The sequence below is a fragment of the Salvelinus alpinus genome, chromosome 7 (genome assembly GCF_045679555.1).
Source record: "Salvelinus alpinus chromosome 7, SLU_Salpinus.1, whole genome shotgun sequence".
NCBI classification, from domain to species: Eukaryota; Metazoa; Chordata; class Actinopteri; order Salmoniformes; family Salmonidae; genus Salvelinus; species Salvelinus alpinus.
The window spans coordinates 71612617-71633894 of record NC_092092.1 but is presented as its reverse complement, the minus strand read 5'-3'; the positions used below and the strand labels follow the sequence as shown (position 1 = coordinate 71633894).

The 21278-nt window shown below is 47.1% G+C and overlaps 1 protein-coding gene across 2 annotated transcripts in view; it reads right to left on the bottom strand.

Moving 5' to 3' along the window:
* Positions 1-565: 565 nt before the first annotated feature.
* Positions 566-21278, bottom strand: part of LOC139581626 (leucine-rich repeat transmembrane protein FLRT1-like) — a 48049-nt gene continuing 27336 nt past the window's right edge. For both annotated transcript variants that reach the window (XM_071411585.1, XM_071411586.1), the window contains exons 2-4: positions 17182-18299; positions 3081-3968; positions 566-2882 (exon numbers count right to left, since the gene is read on the bottom strand). In XM_071411585.1, coding sequence (XP_071267686.1) covers positions 1669-2882; positions 3081-3957 — 2091 coding nt within the window. In that variant the 5' untranslated portion in view covers positions 3958-3968; positions 17182-18299 and the 3' untranslated portion in view covers positions 566-1668. The remainder of the gene's footprint in view (positions 2883-3080; positions 3969-17181; positions 18300-21278) is intronic.

Here is a 21278-nt window from a genome sequence, read left to right as displayed (position 1 = left end):
ATCAGATAGTATAATAGCTCCATATAATGGTAGTTATTACAGCTCGCTGTGTTCAGATGTCTGTGGGGTGAATGGGTACATCACTGTAAACGCAGGTATTTTTCTACATCTTTCCTGATAGCAACCAATAGACCAATAGAAAATGCCTTTTACTTTGGGTTGATTTACGTAATTTGATTGGAGACATTTCTAGTCCAGTTAACATGCCTTTGCTTTTCATATTGTGATGACATGCGATAAGCAAAATACTCTATCCTTTCATATATTCCTACCCTTTTCACCGTTTCCCTCTGCCGTTAGTTCTCTCTTTGCTCTCCCTCTTCACTCTCCACCTTCTCTCCCTATCTCCTCTCTCCCTCTCTTCCTCAATTATTCTGTCTCTCTCTTAACCTCTTTTCTCTTCCTTCTCCCCCCCTCTGTCTGTCTGTCTGTCTGTCTGTCTGTCTGTCTGTCTGTCTGTCTGTCTGTCTGTCTGTCCCTCTCTCTCTCTCTCTCTCTCTCTCTCTCTCTCTCTCTCTCTCTCTCTCTCTCTCTCTCTCTCTCTCTCTCTCTCTCTCTCTCTCTCTCTCTCTCTCTCTCTCTCTCTCTCTCTCTCTCTCTCTCTCTCTCTCTCTCTCTCTCTCTCTCTCTCTCTCTCTCTCTCTCTCTCTGTCTCACTCTATCTCCCAATCTTTCTTTCTCTATTTCTCTCCCTCTTTATATATATTTCTCTCTCTCTCTCTCTATTTCTCTCCCTCTATTTCTCTCTCTCTGTATTTCTCACTCTATCTCCCAATCTTTCTTTCTCTATTTCTCTCCCTCTTTATATATATTTCTCTCTCTCTCTCTCTGTTTTTCTCTCTCTCTATTTCTCCCTCTCTCTATTTCTCTCCCTCAATATATACTGTATATATATTTCTCTATTTCTATCTCTCTCTCTCTATTTCTCTCTCTCTCTATTTCCCTTCCTCTCTCTATATATATCTCTCTCTATTTCTATCTCTCTATTTCCCTCTCTCTCTATATATATCTCTCTCTATTTCCCTCTCTCTCTATATATATATATCTAGTTCTCTCTATATAGATCTCTCTCTATATCTCTCTGTCTCCCTCTCTCTATTTCTCTCTCTCTAAGATAGGAACATAATATGTGTTTTGTCAGTCAGTGATGATGAGTTGTTGTTTGTAAGTTGTTATGACTAGTTCCATCAAACCCTTACCTGTGTGTCTACACAGTGTAAACAGAAGTATTTAGTAGTATAGTCATCTACACAAGTGCTTCTTTCTGGTATATATTTGCCTATATCGTCTGCCTAGGCCTAAACATCCACCTCAGACAACTAACAGTGTTTTATGGAATAGAAGGAAGAGTGCAGTAGCTGTAAAGACCTCAAAACGTTTAAACATGAGAAGCACTGAAACATTATCGTAGGTCAATACCCAGCATGGTACGACTTGACTGGCACTTCTGTCACCTAGCTAACATGTACGTGTGGTTGCCCTTAGGGGACACAGCAGCCCAAGCCAGTCAGCTAAGTAACAGACCAATAAGATTCAGAGCAGAACTGAGGAGGCACAGAGGATACTTTGGAACCAAGGAGACCAACCAACCAACCGCCTGCTAGAACCGTATCCTTAGAACAGCGTCCAACCGGTGGGGGTGGGAGAAGTGTGTCTTAGATGATGTCATCACGTGTAGGTGTAGTCTATATCCGGGATCATCCCTTGCTCCCGGTAACCCCGGTTGGTCCCGTAGCCCGCCGTGTGACCCAGTTGGGTGATGATGCCGTTGTGACTCTGGTTGCTCCGGTAGGTGCCGTTACCGTGCGATGAGGGGAAGATGGTGTGCACGTAGGTCACATCTTCCCCTCCTTTGGGTTGCAGTGGCTGATGGGTCGTCATGGGCGTCATGGCCAAGCCGGGGCTCCTGATCTCCAGGATGGAGGTGTCCTTCTTAGTGCCCGACTCCACGTAGTCATCGTATGGCTTCCCCATTCCGACCCCGCGCTGTCCTCGGACCCCATAGGAGTCTGTTTCCCCGGAGACATACCCGGCGCGCTGGCTGTACCAGCAGAAGATGCCGAAGATGAGTATGAGGGAGACCAGGGCCGTGGCTCCGCCGATGATCTCGGCCAGGGGGAGGGCTGCCATCTCTGTGTCTGAGTCCTCACCCCCGTCTCCCCCCTCGGGGCGCAGAGCCTCCCCCGTCTCTATCTGAGCGCAGACGGGGGTCTGGTCTGTTGTGTCCTTTTCCTGCTGCTGTCCTCTCTGTGACCCTCCAGAGTGGGAGGAGGTGGAGCGCAGGGGGAGCAGGCAGACGAGGTAGTGTGATCGTGGCGTGAGCTGGGTCAGTAGGTACTGCTGTCTCTCTCCGGGGACCAGCGTCTCTGTGATGGAACCCAGAGCGGCGCTGCTGCCCAGCCTCAGCCACGATAGCCTGAAGGAGGGCGCTGGCCGTGGGCACAGCCACGTCACCTGCACGCTGTCCGCAGACAGGGGCTTCACCGTGAGTTCTAGAGCGTCGTGTGAGGCGTGCCCCCCCGCCTCTCCTCCTCCCGGTGGTAACGGCATCACCAGGCCTGGCCGCATGGCCCTGAGGGTAAACATAGAGCCCTGGCTGGGGGGGGAGGTGGTGGTAGTACTAGAGACAGTGTTCACCCCTCCTGGTGGGCCTTCACACTGGTCCATGAGCCCAGAGAGGTCCCTGAGGGCCTGGCCTCGAACCACCTCCGGCCCGTGGCAGGTCAGGCCCCGTACCGTCACCGCTGCCCCGCGGCCATACAGCCAGGCGTGGAGCCAGAGCAGGTTGCAGCCACAGTACCAGGGGTTCCCCCGGAGCAGCAACAGCTCCAGGCCGTCCGTGTCCCTCAGCAGCCCCCGGGGCAGAGTGGTCAGGTTGTTCCCTGCAGGGATGGAAATGGAGTAGTTCACTACAGTTACTCTGCAATATACAGGCTGCCTATTAGTCTACACTGCAGAAACTCAGCAATGTAAAATCTTAGGATTTTAGCTATGGAAATTATTTCGCTTTGGGAACTCTGTTCCATTGCGTTTCCCCCTACTACCTCCCACCCCTCCAGATTCCACCCCCGGCTGGTTACCTGACAGGTCCAGCCTCTGCAGCCTCCTCATCCCGTCCAGGGTCCCCCGGGGCATGTGGATCAGCCCGTTGTCCTGCAGGTGCAGCTTTAGCAAGTGTGTGCTGGGAAGGTTGATGGGCGGGGCCTGCAGGGCGTTGCGGACCAGCGACAGCTCCGTGAGGTTGGCCAGGCGGGAGAAGGTATCGTCGGCGATGCGGGTGTTGGCCAGGAGATTCCCGTCCAGGACCAGGCGTCTCAGTGAGGCCAGGCCCCGGAAGGCGTGGGTGGGGATGGTGTTGATGCGGTTGTCGTCTAATCTCAGCTCCTCTAAAGAAGCCGGGAGGCCGGCTGGGATGCTGGACAGGTGGTTCCGGGAGAGGAAGAGTAACCTCAGCCGCGGCGTGCCGGAGAAGGCCCGCTCCTGGATGCTCACCGTGGAGATGGAGTTGTCGTCCAGGTGTAGCCTCTCTAGTAATGGTAACCTGGCCAACGTCATGCGCGGCAACGTCCGAATGTTGTTGTCCTGCAGGTGTAGTTCCCGTAGCGACGGCGGCAGGTGTAAAGGAAACTCGTCTAGTTGGTTGGCGTAAAGGTAGACCACACGGATGCTACTGCTGCGCTCTAACGATGGCGGCAGGCCGGAGTTGGCCAACCGGTTGCTCTGTAGGTAGAGAATGGTAGCCGTTAACGGTAGAGGAGGGATCATGCTCAGGCTCCGGTCGTTACAGTAGACGAAGCCTTCGTCACACCGGCACACCGACGGGCACAGGAAGTCTTCCTCGCCCTCCTCCATGGCAACTGCTGCCGCCGCCAACTCCAGCATCTCGGCCAGTAGAGTCAGGCACAGGAGGAGCAGGAAGAGCCAATCACGGAGCTCTACCAGACTCTCGGCAGCCATAGTCCCGGCCTCTGTTTGAGAGAGAGAGAGAGAGAGAGACAGAGAGGGAGAGAGTTCATGAGTTTCGAAAGTCCTTGTACTTCAGGAAAGAGAAAGAATGAGAGTTACAGGTCATTTCTATTCCAATGTCCTTCAAATTATTATGTTGTGTAAATGTGTTTTCCTCTTCAAGTTTTACTGATGTGATGTTTTTTGGACAAGTTATTGAACAATGAAAGTCCTTGAGATAGTGTATGAATAGTCGCTGGGCCCAACTTAAGTGAAGCTGTCAGGATAATATGGGCAGACCCGGCGCCAGAACGAATCTGTTGGACGGGCATTTGATTTCCAGAGGCGGGACCATTTTTGGACCTCCTATCTGTGCACTTACATGCATTTTTTAAATTGGTGTAATAGTGAAGACCATAGGCAGCTCATGAGTTTCAAGTTTGGGGAAGTTTACAATATATCCTAGCATTTCTACCTACCTGCGTGCCAGTTATGAATATTTATATATGCACATAGTTTAACAGTTTCATTTCAATAATAAAGTGTTTTGTTTCTCAAAATCAATGTCACATGGTCAATCATAAAAATCTGAAGTAAAATGATACAAATCTAAAAGTTAAAATTTGACTATGGCGAGAGCACTAGCCCCTGCCATATGGACACATTGATACACTGTGGCGAGCATAGAACTCAGAGATAGCCTATAGGCCAATGCAGCAGTAGGCCTATCACTTCCACCATCAACTAAGTGAAATATAGTACATTCGGAAAGTATTCAGACCCCTTTCGTTACGTTACAGCCTTATTCTAAAATAGTTTAAATGTTTTTTTTCCCTCATCAATGTAGGCACAATACCCCATAATGACAAAGCAAAAAAGGTTTTTTAGAAATGTTTGCTAAAAATGAAAAAATAAAAAAAATAAAAGAATGTTTATCACATACAGTTGAAGTCGGAAGTTTACATACACCTTAGCCAGATACATTTAAACTCAGTTTTTCACAATTCCTGACATTTAATCCTAGTAAAAATTCCCTGTCTAAGGTCAGTTAGGATCACCTCTTTATTTTAAGAATGGGAAATGTCAGAATAATAGTAGAGAGATATATGAATGATATATTTCAGCTTTTATTTATTTCATCACATTCCCAGTGGGTCAGAAGTTTACATACACTCAATTAGTATTTGGTATCATTGACTTAAAATTGTTGGGTCAACGTTTCGGGTAGCCTTCCACAAGCTTCCCACAATAAGTTGGGTGAATATTTTCCCATTCCTCCTGACAGAGATGGTGTAACTGAATCAGGTTTGTAGGCCTCCTTGCATGCACACGCTTTTTCAGTTCTGCCCACAACTTTTCTATAGAATTGAGGTCAGGGCTTTGTGATGGCCACTCCAATACCTTGTTGTCCTTAAGCCATTTTTCCACAACTTTGGAAGTATACTTGGGGTCATTGTCCATTTGGAAGACCCATTTGCGACCAAGCTTTAACTTCCTGACTGATGTCTTGAGATGTTGCTTCAATATATCCACATAATTGTCTTTCCTCATGATGCCATCTATTTTGTGAAGTGCACCAGTCCCTCCTGCAGCAAAGCACCCCCACAACATGATGCTGCCACCCCTGTGCTTCATGGTTGGGATAGTGTTCTTTGGCTTGCAAGACTCCCCCTTTTTCCTCCAAACATAACGATGGTCATTATGGCCAAACAGTTCTATTTTGTTTCATCAGACCAGAGGACATTTCTCCAAAAAGTACGATCTTTGTCCCCATGTGCAGTTGCAAACCGTAGTCTGGCTTTTTTATGGCGGTTTTGGAGCAGTGGCTTCTTCCTTGCTGAGCGGCCATTCAGGTTATGTCCATATAGGACTCGTTTTACTGTGGATATAGATACTTTTGTACCTGTTTCCTCCAGCATCTTCACAAGGTCCTTTGCTGTTGTTCTGGGATTGAGTTGCACTTTTCGCACCAAAGTACGTTCATCTCTAGGAGACAGAAGGCGTCTCCTTCCTGAGTGGTATGACGGCTGCGTGGTCCCATGGTGTTCATACTTGCGTACAATTGTTTGTACAGATGCACGTAGTACCTTCAGGCGTTTGGAAATTGCTCCCAAGGATGAACCAGACTTGTGGAGGTCTACAATTTTTTATGAGGTCTTGGCTGATTTCTTTTGATTTTCCCAAGATGTCAAGCAAAGAGCTACTGAGTTTGAAGGTAGGCCTCAAATACATCCACAGGTACACCTCCAATTGACTCAAATGATGTCAATTAGCCTATCAGAAGCTTCTAAAGCCATGCCATCGTTTTCTGGAATTTTCCAAGCTGTTTAAAGGCACAGTCAACTTAGTGTATGTAAACTTCTGATCCACTGGATTTGTGAGACAGTGAATTATAAGTGAAATAATCTGTCTGTAAACAATTGTTGGAAAAATTACCTGTGTCATGCACAAAGTAGATGTCCTAACCGACTTGCCAGAACTATAGTTTGTTAACAAGAAATTTGTGGAGTGGTTGAAAAACGAGTTTTAATGACTCCAACCTAAGTCTATGTACTGTAAACTTCCGACTTCAACAGTATACATAAGTATTCAGACCCTTTACTCAGTACTTTGTTGAAGCACCTTTGGCAGCGATTACAGCCTCGAGTCTTCTTAGGTATGACGCTTGGCACACCTGTATTTGGGGAGTTTCTCCCATTCTTCTCTGCAGATCCTCTCAAGCTCTGTCAGGTTGGATGGGGAGCTATTTTCAGGTCTCTCCAGAGATGTTCGATTTGGTTCAAGCCTGGGCTTGCGCTGGGCCACTCAAGGACATTCAGACAGTTGTGCCGAAGCCACTCCTGCGTTGTCTTGGCTGTGTGCTTAGGGTCGTTGTCCTGTTGGAAGGTAAACCTTCGCCCTAGTCTGAGGTTCTGAGTGCTCTGGAGCAGGTTTTCATCAAGGGTCTCTATGTACTTTGCGCCATTCGTCTTTCCCTCGATCCTGGCTAGTCTCCCAGTCCCTGCCGCCTAAACCGATCTCCACAGCATGATACTGCCACCACCATGCTTCACCGTAGTGATGGTGCCAGGTTTCCTCCAGATGTGACGCTTGGCATTCAGGCCAAAGAGTTAAATCTTGGTTTTATCAGACCAGAATATCTGGTTTCTCATGGTCTGAGAGTCTGTTTTTTTTATTTTTAATACATTTGCAAAAATTTCTGAAAACTGTCTTTGCTTTGTCATTATGGGGTATTGTGTGTAGATTGATGAGGGAAAAAATTATTTAATCCATTTTAGAATAAGGCTTCAACGTAACAAAATGTGTAAAAAGTCAAGGCATCTGAATACTTTCCAAATGCATAGACCTAAAGCCGACAAATAAAAAAAAAAAAATATGCAAATGAAAATGTTGGTGCTTTCAATCATATTAATCTCTCTTCTCCGCCTGTGTCACGTTCACTGTCTTCAAACTCCCTGTCATAAATGAGCCGAGGCGCAGCGTGTAATTCCACATCTTTAATAAAGTCAAACCTTCACATAAAAACAGGTAAACAGAAACCGAACGTGACGCAACCATGGCGCACACAAACACACAGAAAATAAATAATTACCCACAAACACAGGTGGGAAAAAGGCTGCCTAAGTATGATTCTCAATCAGAGACAACGATAGACAGCTACCTCTGATTGGGAACCATACCCGGCCAACAAAGAAACTAGAATTCACACCCAAATCACACCCTGACCTAACCAAATAGAGAAATAAAAAGGCTCTCTAAGGTCAGGGCGTGACAGCCTGCTCCTTTCTGTCTGTCTTAACTTGAGCTATTTCCAGGGAAGTTCAACATGTATAAAATCATCACAGGGTTCGGCCCTAAGCTGTTGCTAACGAACTTGCAACATTGTATCAACTAGCCTATTCCGGGCCCTCAAAGTTTCCTGCGCCAGTGAGCTGTTTTTTTATGACGTTTCCACTGGGTATATGTGATCATCAGATCATTATATTTTGCTCTTTCACTCTGAGGATTGGTGATTATTGAGGTCGAGAGTGTTGGAAAGGTTTTTCAAATACTGAGGAACTGTAAGGGCTGTCGCTCTCCTCATCCTCGGACGAGGTGAGGAGAGAAGGATCATCAGACCAAAATGCAGCTTCAGGGAAATAAGCCATCTTTATTATAAATACGATGGCAACACGAAACACAAAACACTTTCAAATTTACAAAACAAGAAAACGACGTTGACGAAACCTGAACATAAACTTACATAACTACACGTAAACTCACGGACAGGAAACAGACGACATCGAAACGAAAACGAACAGCCAAACAGTCCCGTATGGTACATACATCGACACGACACAGGAGACAATCACCCACAAACAAACAGTGAGAATGCCCTACCTAAATATGACTCTTAATTAGAGGCAAACGCAAACCACCTGCCTCTAATCAAGAGCCATACCAGGCAAACCGAAACCAACATAGAAACAGATAACATAGAATGCCCACCCAACCTCACGTCCTGACCAACTAACACACAAAAACTAACATAAATAGGTCAGGAACGTGACAGTACCCCCCCCACAAGGTGCGAACTCCGGACGCACCAGCACAAAGTCTAGGGGAGGGTCTGGGTGGGCATCTAACCACGGTGGTGGTTCAGGCTCGGGGCGCGGTTCCCACCCCACCATAATCCATCCTAGCCTCCTCCCTCCAAGCATGTCCACCCTCTTTCTTCCCCCACAAAATCCTCTTAATAACACATCTAATAATGACAACACCGGGACAGAGAGATAAATCAAGAAAGAGGGATAGATAAGACTATAGAAATAGATGAAGATAGAGAGGGAGATTAGGATAGAGGGGCAACTCCGGACTGAAAGGCAGCTCCGGACAGAGAGACAGCTCTGGACTGATGGGCAGTTCTGGGTATCCAGCCTTTTCAGGCTGAAGGACAGCTCATGGCTGACTGACGAATCTCGATGCTCATGGCTGGCTGACGGCTCTCGACGCTCATGGCAGGCTGACGGCTCTCGACGCTCATGGCAGGCTGACGGCTCTCGACGCTCATGGCAGGCTGACGGCTCTCGACGCTCATGGCAGGCTGACGGCTCTCGACGCTCATGGCAGGCTGACGGCTCTCGACGCTCATGGCGCTCTGACGGCTCTGGCTGCTCATGGCTCACTGACGGCTCTGGCTGCTCATGGCTCTCTGACGGCTCTGGCTGCTCATGGCTCTCTGACGGCTCTGGCTGCTCATGGCTCTCTGACGGCTCTGGCTGCTCATGGCTCTCTGGCGGCTCTGGCAGATCCTGTCTGGTTGGCGGCTCTGGCAGATCCTGTCTGGTTGGCGGCTCTGGCAGATCCTGTCTGGTTGGCGGCTCTGGCAGATCCTGTCTGGTTGGCGGCTCTGGCAGATCCTGTCTGGTTGGCGGCTCTGGCAGATCCTGTCTGGTTGGCGGCTCTGGCAGATCCTGTCTGGTTGGCGGCTCTGGCAGATCCTGTCTGGTTGGCGGCTCTGGCAGATCCAGTCTGGCGGGCGGCTCTAGCGGCTCCTGTCTGGCTGACGGCTCTAGCGGCTCCTGTCTGGCGGGCGGCTTTGCAGGCTCATGGCAGACGGGCGGCTTTGCAGGCTCATGGCAGACGGGCGGCTTTGCAGGCTCCTGGCAGACGGATGGCTCAGATGGCGCTGGGGAGACGGATGGCTCAGATGGCGCTGGGGAGACGGATGGCTCAGATGGCGCTGGGGAGACGGATGGCTCAGATGGCGCTGGGGAGACGGATGGCTCAGATGGCGCTGGGGAGACGGATGGCTCAGATGGCGCTGGGGAGACGGATGGCTCAGATGGCGCTGGGGAGACGGATGGCTCTGGCCGGATACGGCGCACTGTAGACCTGGTGCGTGGTGCCGGAACTGGAGGCACCGGGCTAATGATAAGCACCTTCCTACTAGTGCGTGGAGCAGGGACAGGGCACACTGAACTCTCAAAGCGTACTCTATACCTGGTGCGTGGTACCGGCACTGGTGGCACCTGGCTGAGGGCACGCACCTCAGGACTAGTACGGGGAGAAGTGACAGTGTGTACAGGACTTAGGAGACGCACAGGTGGCTTAGTGCGTGGGGCCGGAACTGGAGGCACTGAACTGGATACACGCACTATAGGGAGAGTGCGTGGAGGAGGAACAGGGCTCTGGAAATGCACTGGTAGCCTAGTGCGTAATGTAGGCACTGTAGGTACTAGGCTGGGGCGGGGAGGTGGCGCCGGAAATACCGGACCGTGGAGGCGTACTGGCACTCTTGAGCATTGAGCTTGCCCAACCTTACCTGGTTGAATACCCCCGGTTGCCCGACCAGTGCGGGGAGGTGGAATAACCCGCACCGGGCTATGTAGGCGAACCGGGGAAACCATGCGTAAGGCAGGTGCCATGTATGCCGGCCCGAGGAGACGCACTGGAGACCAGACGCGTTGAGCCGGCCTCATGACACCTGGCTCAATACCCAATCTAGCCCTACCAGTGCGGGGAGGTGGAATAACCCGCACTGGGCTATGCACTCGTACAGGAGACACCGTGCGCTCTACTGCGTAACACGGCGCCTGCCCGTACTCCCGCTCTCCACTGTAAGCCTGGGAAGTGGGCGCAGGTCTCCTACCTGCCCTTGGCCCACTATCTCCTAGCCCCCCCCCCAAGAAATTTTTGGGAATTACTCACGGGCTTTTTTGGCTTCCGTGCCAGACGCGTTCCCTCATAGCTCCGGTTCCTCTCTCCGGTAGCCTCCGCTCTCCTCAGTGCCTCCAGCTGTTCCCATGGGAGGCGATCTCTACCAGCTAGGATCTCCTCCCATGTGTAGACACCCTTTCCATCCAAAACATCGTCCCATGTCCATTGCTCCTTTCTCTCCTGTCCCCTACTCCGTTTCGTTTTCCCTTGCCGCTTGGTCTTAGCGTGTTGGTGGGTGATTCTGTAAGGGCTGTCGCTCTCCTCATCCTCGGACGAGGTGAGGAGAGAAGGATCATCAGACCAAAATGCAACTTCAGGGAAATAAGCCATCTTTATTATAAATACAACGATGGCAACACGAAACACAAAACACTTTCAAATTTACAAAACAAGAAAACGACGTTGACGAAACCTGAACATAAACTTACATAACTACACGTAAACTCACGGACAGGAAACAGACGACATCGAAACGAAAACGAACAGCCAAACAGTCCCGTATGGTACATACATCGACACGACACAGGAGACAATCACCCACAAACAAACAGTGAGAATGCCCTACCTAAATATGACTCTTAATTAGAGGCAAACGCAAACCACCTGCCTCTAATCAAGAGCCATACCAGGCAAACCGAAACCAACATAGAAACAGATAACATAGAATGCCCACCCAACCTCACGTCCTGACCAACTAACACACAAAAACTAACATAAATAGGTCAGGAACGTGACAGGAACTATCATTCGCAATGGATGTTAAAAAAACTGACTTTGTTGACTTGTGTGAGGCGATGAAAAAATTTGTGGTGTACGTGGTGAGTTAAAACAATCAGAAATAAGACATTGCCAAATGGGAACGCACCATATCTTCACCACACCCCCCTCCCCTTCTTCTTGATGTAACATTTTCAATTATACTCAAGACACATTTTCACACATATTTTAGATGCTTTTCACTGACAGCAGCAACTCAATCAGCCACGCGCAGTACCCAAATGACAGGCTTCCCACACGTCTGATTTGAAACAATCCACAGCTTTTTTTTAAATAGAAGCTAATGATCCTCTGTGGCTAAGTCGTGCTCCCTGGTGGAGTATTTTGAATGATTTCATTTAGAAAGGAGTAATTATATAATTTTGGCGAAACATCAATTTACTTTAGGCCAATCCGGCATCCTAACAGTGTACTCTATACCTGCCAACTTTCCTTTCCAATTCCAAAGAGGCTGAAACCAAAGATCTGTATAATGACGAGATGCTCATGTCTCCGCCCTAACAATTGGAGTCTTTGTCGCAAAGACGGGAAGGCAGGCAACAAGCTTATGTCTGCATATTATTCCCATAGAAACGCATTGGGTTTATGCTGGACAGCTTTTGGCGAGAGTGAGCCCTCTCGCTTCACCTCTTCCCCTCTGCTAAAACTACTGTATATCACCGGAGAAAGCATCCGAGCGAGCGAAGCCGTGCCCCTCTACATGTAGGCCATGTATCTGATGCTTTCTGGACAGATATAGTATGACATGACATACATCAGATACATGGTCTACACATACTGAGACAGAGGGGTTTCGCTCAGATGCTTTGACTGAGATTGAAGCGTCTGTCTGTCGGCGGGCATCTCGGTCAAATAAATAATATTTCAATATTTTATTTGGACGGGCAAGGAGGTAAGGGGTCTGGCCCGCCCATAAACCGGCCCTGAATATGGGTCACTCCTACCAAACAGAAGAGAAAGGACAATTGGAGAGGGAGAGTGGGCGAGGGACAGACATTGAGGGGAAGTGAAGAGTGTGAGAGGAACACAAAGAGATTGGAGAAAGTTTAACGAGAAGAACTGGAGAGAGAAAATGAGTGAAAGGATTTTAGATTTTTTTTACCCCCTAGAGTCCTTTGACACACCGGTGTGTCAATCTAAGTAACATAATACAATTCCGATCAAAATCTGTCAGTTTAAGCAAGAGATATCTGTTTTTTTGCATTGCATGTGTCTCAATCTACCGCATCCGCCGATATTGCACTTCCGCATCTGCGGTGAAAGGTGTCAGAGCTAGAGCGGTGTTTGTCAGACCATGAGACATCCCGATCGGTCTGAACGGTTTGACAAACTATTATGACCACTCTGTTGAAAGGGGAGACTCTCACGAACACGATGATGATATCCGTTTTGCTTTACGATCTCCACAAGTGTCACGGAACTTGTCTGCTACCGGTAGTTTTGTGCCTACCCAAAAAGGGTCTAAATATGTGTAAAACAAATCCTGAGCTTTCTTATATTTCCTAGATATAGGACAGGCACTTTTTGCCATTATGAATGTGTTGTTATTCAATACATTTCTCTTGGCTATAGTAGTAAAGGCCAAACTCAATATTTTATAAAATTATTTTTGCATATATTTTTTGATACCTTGAGGGGTCCTAAAATTCCAAGTCAAATAGCTAAATGATCCATAGTATGACCTTCTAAAAAAATCCATATGTCAGATTAGAACACCCCCCCCCCCCCCAACAACAGTTTAGACTTTGAAGAATTTAATTCTAATGATGAGAGAGAAACATTAGGGGGGGTTGGGAGAATTAGAATCAGATTAGACTAGGTAATATCGGTGATGTTGATATTCTGTAAAACATCTTTCTCTAAATGCACTGTTGGTAACCCCCATCAGAAATGACCCCCCCTTGGATAAATTTGAATAAATCCACAATTGATTCACATACCGTCTGTAGTTCGTTATTGAAGTCTGAGAGGCAACGTAACTGTGACTTGGGATTTGGAAAAACCACAAACATTCACTCACCAAAAACTGAGATGTACTGTATTATGCATGCTGTCTCTCAGTGTGTGTTTGTGTGTCTGTGTGTCTGCGGTTATTGTTCTCCATATGTGGTATAAATTATTCAGTGAAAATCTTCGGAATTCCCAATAAATATTGAAGTTCGTGTTTAACATATCCATTAAAAAAAATTTTTTTTTTACATTTATACATTCCTCTGCTTGTCTTTTGGTGTTGAATCTTTGAGAGCGCCATCAATTTACAATTCAGATTTACAAAAAGGAATGTCAGTGGAGTTTTAAAGTATACTATTTATATGACACCAAGAAATGTGATGATACATTATTGTGTACAGTGCAGTATATTCTAGGGGTTTCAGACTTGGACATGTGTTGTCCCGTCCTGGAGACATGATTTGACAGAACATTTGACAAACAAATGCTCTGCAGGCAAGATTTTCCTTTTGTTCAATTGTGTGTGTGTGCGCGTTCTCACTCTCAGGACAACATGCAAAATTGCCCCTCGGCTCCAGTCAAAATACTTGCAAAGCAAACAAGAGATGGCAACAATGAGAGGGAGGGGGAGAGAAAGGGAGAGAAAGAGGCAGAAGGAGAAAAGGAGAGATGGACAGACCGAGAGAAGGAGATGAGCCTGACTCTGGCAATGGGTTGTGAGATAAAGAGTCAGCATTGAGTCAATTGGTTTTAAAAGGACCGTCATTAACCATGATGTAGTACTGCTGTGTATCTGGTGATGTCTTCATAAGGACGTCCAGTCTCAGGGCCTTGTGGAGGAGTTTTGGCTGGATTATGATAATGATGGATAAAGTTCTATCCTGAATAAAGACTGGATCTTGATGTGTTTCAGAGTGGATCTATTTTTAGCCCAAAACAGCTGACTTCTAAGGACTGCCTATGCCAGCGTTCACCCAACAGGGACAGATAGAAAGAGTGAGAGAGTGAGTGAGAGAGAGGAACATAAGGCAGAGTGTCAAGGTGGAGGATATTTTTGGGGGGGGCGAGTCCCCACTATGAATATCAAATAGCATGTAGCTTTCTGCGACACCCACCTGGTTCCTTTCATAATCATACCTTTGGGATGAGGTGTGTGTCGAGGCGCCAGACTCGCCTTTACACATTTCCTCTCAATGATTTTACATTTTTCGTTCTTCCTTCTCTTTTCCCTGAGCCTTCTCTCTTCCTGAGCTCATCTTTCTATCTGAGCATCTCTCTTCCTGAGCTCATCTTTCTATCTGAGCATCTCTCTTCCTGAGCTCATCTCTCTATCTGAGCATCTCTCTTCCTGAGCTCATCTCTCTATCTGAGCATCTCTCTTCCTGAGCTCATCTCTCTATCTGAGCATCTCTCTTCCTGAGCTCATCTCTCTATCTGAGCATCTCTCTTCCTGAGCTCATCTCTCTATCTGAGCATCTCTCTTCCTGAGCTCATCTCTCTATCTGAGCATCTCTCTTCCTGAGCTCATCTCTCTATCTGAGCATCTCTCTTCCTGAGCTCATCTCTCTATCTGAGCATCTCTCTTCCTGAGCTCATCTCTCTATCTGAGCATCTCTCTTCCTGAGCTCATCTCTCTATCTGAGCATCTCTCTTCCTGAGCTCATCTCTCTATCTGAGCATCTCTCTTCCTGAGCTCATCTCTCTTCCTGAGCTCATCTCTCTATCTGAGCATCTCTCTTCCTGAGCTCATCTTTCTATCTGAGCATCTCTCTTCCTGAGCTCATCTTTCTATCTGAGCATCTCTCTTCCTGAGCTCATCTTTCTATCTGAGCATCTCTCTTCCTGAGCTCATCTCTCTTCCTGAGCTCATCTCTCTACCTTCACTCAATCTTTCATATCAACTCTTCCTCACTCTTGGGTTTATGTACATAACTGGCCATGTAGTTACAGTGGGGCAAAAAAGTATTTAGTCAGCCACCAATTGTGCAAGTTCTCCCACTTAAAAAGATGAGAGAGGCCTGTAATTTTCATCATAGGTACACTTCAACTATGACAGACAAAATGAGAAGAAAAAATCCAGAAAATCACATTGTAGGATTTTTAATGAATTTATTTGCAAATTATGGTGGAAAATAAGTATTTGGTCACCTACAAACAAGCAAGATTTCTGGCTCTCACAGACCTGTAACTTTGCTGGCTCTTTAAGAGGCTCCTCTGTCCTCCACTCGTTACCTGTATTAATGGCACCTGTTTGAACTTGTTATCCGTATAAAAGACACCTGTCCACAACCTCAAACAGTCACACTCCAAACTTCACTATGGCCAAGACCAAAGAGCTGTCAAAGGACACCAGAAACAAAATTGTAGACCTGCACCAGGCTGGGAAGACTGAATCTGCAATAGGTAAGCAGCTTGGTTTGAAGAAATCAACTGTGGGAGCAATTATTAGGAAATGGAAGACATACAAGACCACTGATAATCTCCCTCGATCTGGGGCTCCACGCAAGATCTCTCCCCGTGGGGTCAAAATGATCACAAAATGATGCAAAAATCCCAGAACCACATGGGGGGACCTAGTGAATGACCTGCAGAGAGCTGGGACCAAGGTAACAAAGCCTACCATCAGCAAGGGCATTGAAGATGAAACGTGGCTGGGTCTTTCAGCATGACAATGATCCCAAACACACCGCCCGGGCAACAAAGGAGTGGCTTCGTAAGAAGCATTTCAAGGTCCTGGAGTGGCCTAGCCAGTCTCCAGATCTCAACCCCATAGAAAATCTTTGGAGGGAGTTGAAAGTCCGTGTTGCCCAGCAACAGCCCCAAAACATCACTGCTCTAGAGGAGATCTGCATGGAGGAATGGGCCAAAATACCAGCAACAGTGTGTGAAAACCTTGTGAAGACTTACAGAAAACGTTTGACCTCTGTCATTGCCAACAATGGGTATATAACAAAGTATTGAGATAAACTTTTGTTATTGACCAAATACTTATTTTCCACCATAATTTGCAAATAAATTCATAAAAAATCCTACAATGTGATTTTCTGGATTTTCTTTTCTCATTTTGTCTGTCATAGTTGAAGTGTACCTATGATGAAAATTACAGGCCTCTCTCATCTTTTTAAGTGGGAGAACTTGCACAATTGGTGTCTGACTAAATACTTTTTTGCACCACTGTATTTCTGCCATACCTCTTTCTCCACCCCCCCACCTCTCTCTCACTCTCTCCCCTCTCTCTCCATCTCTCTCCACCCCCCTCTCTATCTCACTCTCTCCCCTCTCTCTCCATCTCTCTCCACCCCCCCTCACTCTCTCACTCTCTCCCCTCTCTCTCCCTCTCTCTCCACCCCCCCCTCTCTCTCACTCTCCACCCTCCCCCCTCTCTCTCACTCTCTCCATCTCTCTCCACCCCCTCTCTCTCCATCTCCATTTCATCTGTTCAACTCCTCAGCCTTTTGTTTATTCACTCACTCACTCCATTCCTTCACACTTAGATTGGATCAATCAGATTGGATCAATCAGATCCCAGCTCTCTCCTCCTCCAATCGCCCTCTCCTCTCCTCCCTAGTGAGTTTGTTTTCATTTCTGTCGTTTAATTTGGATCCTATTCTTACTACCTCAATCACTGCTGTTTTCTCTGAGGCATCGCTCTAAGCATTTCAAAACATTTTTTGAAATGACACAAACGATCTGTATTTCTCAGTAGAATATAGAGAAATTATATGGCAGGTTATGTTTTTAGAAATTTCAGAGCAACATGTTGAACCTCAAATCTCTAAAGATGATGTTTGAGAAACCTGTTTAACTTACCCTCTCAGTGCTGAGTCTCTCTTTGCCTTCTGTCTTCTTCTGTCTGTTCCACAGCTGAAGGGGCTGTTCGTGTGTGTGTGTGTGTGTGTGTGACAAGTCAGTGTGTCTGCGCGCGTATGTGTGTGTGTGTGATGACAGTTCCGGTCCACTCTGTCCGTAGTAGTTCAGAGGTTCAGTCAGTTCCCTCCAAGCCACCGTACTTCCTGTGGCATTGATGAGCGATGAAGATGACTATGATGATGTTTGCAGCCTATAGGTTTCCAGGGAAACAGCATGGGAGAGGAGGAAGGCACAGGGAGCAGCATGGCCTAGCTAGCCTAACAGCCTACAGCCTCCAGCCCCATCCAGAGTAGCATCTGGCAACTCAGTCAGTATCCAGGAGAGTCAGTCTTCAAGGCCTCTCTGCTGGTGGGTTTATGTTGTCTTCATGTTGACTTCCATAGGTCCAGATGGTCATCCAGTCAGTCTGTGTGTGTCTGTATAGATTGAACCAGCTGGGGGGAATAAAGAACGTTTCACACCTCAGAGATTAGAAGAGGTTAGAGAAGGCGGAGGAGGTGGTGGAGGAGGAGATGGAGGTGGAGGAGGAGATGGTGGAGGAGGAGGGGGTGGTGGAGGAGGAGGAGGTGGAGGAGGTGGTGGAGGAGGAGGAGGTGGTGGAGGAGGTGGAGGAGGAGGATCAGGACAAGGAGGTGGTGGTGGGATGGGAGGTCACAGGAGTCTGGGCCACTTGTTATCCTTCACTTTGAGGATTATAATGAATAATCTCTTAAAGCCTATAGTGACACTGCTCGCTATCCACCCAGACACTTTTTCTCTCCTCAAATTGTCAGGGATTAGCGTCTAAAGTTGATATTGCTTGATAATTGTCCAGTGTGAACTGCTCAATTTCTGCTGCGGGCCACATGTGTGTGAGATCATTTTTACTTGTGTGTGTGTGTGTGTCGTGTGAGAATTTGATTTGATTTGATTTGATTTGAATGTGTGTGTGTTGTCTGTGGGTTTGTCAGCCTCAACCAGCCTTCTTCAGCTTGCTGGTGGAAGGAGCGATGTCCTCCCTCTGTCTCAGTGGTACTTGCCCCAGCGGCACAGCCTGACTAGTCTGACGTAGTGCCCCCCTGTGGGAGAACAGAGAGGGCAGTTAGCTAGGACTCACACACACACACGTGTCCCAAATGGCACCCCAAGGCTCTGGTCAAAAGTAGTGCCCTACAGTATCTAGGAAAAAGGGTGCCATTTGGGACACAACCATTCACTACTTTATCTATGAGTCAACTGTATAACAGCAGAGAAGGTTCCAGAAGAACCATTATGATGTGTTTGCTTAATACGAATGCTCAAGTCTAACCATGCTCAAGTTAATTGTTCCAAGATGGCTTAGCAGTTCAGACGTCATTTCTGTCCTCGTATTGTCGTGTCCTGTATATACAGTGGGGAGAACAAGTATTTGATACACTGCCGATTTTGCAGGTTTTCCTACTTACAAAGCATGTAGAGGTCTGTAATTTTTATCATAGGTACACTTCAACTGTGAGAGACGGAATCTAAAACAAAAATCCAGGAAATCACATTGTATTATTTGTAAGTAATTAATTTGCATTTTATTGCATGACATAAGTATTTGATCACCTACCAACCAGTAAGAATTCCGGCTCTCACAGACCTGTTAGTTTTTCTTTGAGAAGCCCTCCTGTTCTCCACTCATTACCTGTATTAACTGCACCTGTTTGAACTCGTTACCTGTATAAAAGACACCTGTCCACACACTCAATCAAACAGACTCCAACCTCTCCACAATGACCAAGACCAGAGAGCTGTGTAAGGACATCAGGGATAAAATTGTAGACCTGCACAAGGCTGGGATGGGCTACAGGACAATAGAAACAGCTTGGTGAGAAAGCAACAACTGTTGGCGCAATTATTAGAAAATGGAAGAAGTTCAAGATGACGGTCAATCACCCTCGGCCTGGGGCTCCATGCAAGATCTCACCTCGTGGGGCATCAATGATCATGAGGAAGGTGAGGGATCAGCCCAGAACTACACGGCAGGACCTGGTCAATGACCTGAAGAGAGCTGGGACCACAGTCTCAAAGAAAACCATTAGTAACACACTACGCCGTCATGGATTCAAATCCTGCAGCGCACACAAGGTCCCCCTGCTCAAGCCAGCGCATGTCCAGGCCCGTCTGAAGTTTGCCAATGACCATCTGGATGATCCAGAGGAGGAATGGGAGAAGGTCATGTGGTCTGATGAGACAAAAATAGAGCTTTTTGGTCTAAACTCCACTCGCCGTGTTTGGAGGAAGAAGAAGGATGAGTACAACCCCAAGAACACCATCCCAACCGTGAAGCATGGAGGTGGAAACATCATTCTTTGGGGATGCTTTTCTGCAAAGGGGACAGGACGACTGCACCGTATTGAGGGGAGGATGGATGGGGCCATGTATCGCGAGATCTTGACCAACAACCTCCTTCCCTCAGTAAGAGCATTGAAGATGGGTCGTGGCTGGGTCTTCCAGCATGACAACGACCCGAAACACACAGCCAGGGCAACTAAGGAGTGGCTCCGTAAGAAGCATCTCAAGGTCCTGGAGTGGCCTAGCCAGTCTCCAGACCTGAACCCAATAGAAAATCTTTGGAGGGAGCTGAAAGTCCATATTGCCCAGCGACAGCCCTGAAACCTGAAGGGTCTGGAGAAGGTCTGTATGGAGGAGTGGGCCAAAATCCCTGCTGCAGTGTGTGCAAACCTGGTCAAGAACTACAGGAAACGTATGATCTCTGTAATTGCAAACAAAGGTTTCTGTACCAAATATTAAGTTCTGCTTTTCTGATGTATCAAATACTTATGTCATGCAATAAAATGCAAATTAATTACGTAAAAATCATACAATGTGATTTTCTGGATTTTTGTTTTAGATTCCGTCTCTCACAGTTGAAGTGTACCTATGATAAAAATTACAGACCTCTACATGCTTTGTAAGTAGGAAAACCTGCAAAATCGGCAGTGTATCAAATACTTGTTCTCCCCACTGTATATATATATTTACACCTTTCTTCGCATATCTTTTATATATTTTATTATCCAAGAACTCAACTACAAAAGCTTTCCTGCAAAAGCTTTCCTGCAACCCGCCTCACCAATTACAAAAAAAAGTATTATTTACCTCAAATCTGAAAATCCACAGTGGAAGCTAGCCAGGGGCTAATCAGAAGCTAGCCAGGGGCTAATCAGAAGCTAGCCAGAAAGCTAACCAGAAGCTAGCCGAAAGCTAGCCAGAAGCTAATCTGAAGCTGCCCAGAAGTTAGCCGGTTTGCTGGCTAGCGTTGGTGTTTCAGCTGCCCACGTTTTGTGGTCATCAGCTATTCCTTTAGCTCGATAATCTACCGGCACCTTTGTGCATCGCGACTCGGACCGGAGCATACCGGGCCTTTTTTTTCTCTCACATTTGCACCTTGATTTCGCAGCTAGCTAGCTGCAAACCGTGTGACTATTGGCTTACGTCGATCCCGGAGCAAACTTAAATAATTCCGGAGCTAGCCAGCTGAGGAGTTCCATCAGCCATTCCTGGGCTACAGTCACCTATCCGGACCCGTTTTTATTTTAATTTTATTATTTTTTATTTATTTTTTTGCTGCAGATACGGAGCCCCACCGGGCCTTCAAGACTGACTGCCGACGTTATCTGCCCGAGGGAGTTATCCAACTGGCACCTCCGTCGCGACGTTACCTGAACGCTCATCTGGGGCCCGCTAATCGTTAGCTGTCTTATCGGCTGCTATCTGAATAAGTATATCGGACCATTTTTTTTTTCTTGGGTCACTATATCTATTTTGCCAATTGGATTGATCCCCTCTACCACACGGAACCCCACTAATCTACCGACGGAAACGCACGAGGTGTCTAAAAATAGAAATCCATCCTATGCTATCTTGCTACCGATAGCCATCTACCCGGCCAGCTGTCTGGATCGCCGTGACCCCAACCAACCTCTACTCACTGGACCCTTATTGATCACTCGATTAAGCATGCCTCTCCTTAATGTAAATATGCCTTGTCCATTGCTGTTCTGGTTAGTGTTTATTGGCTTATTTCACTG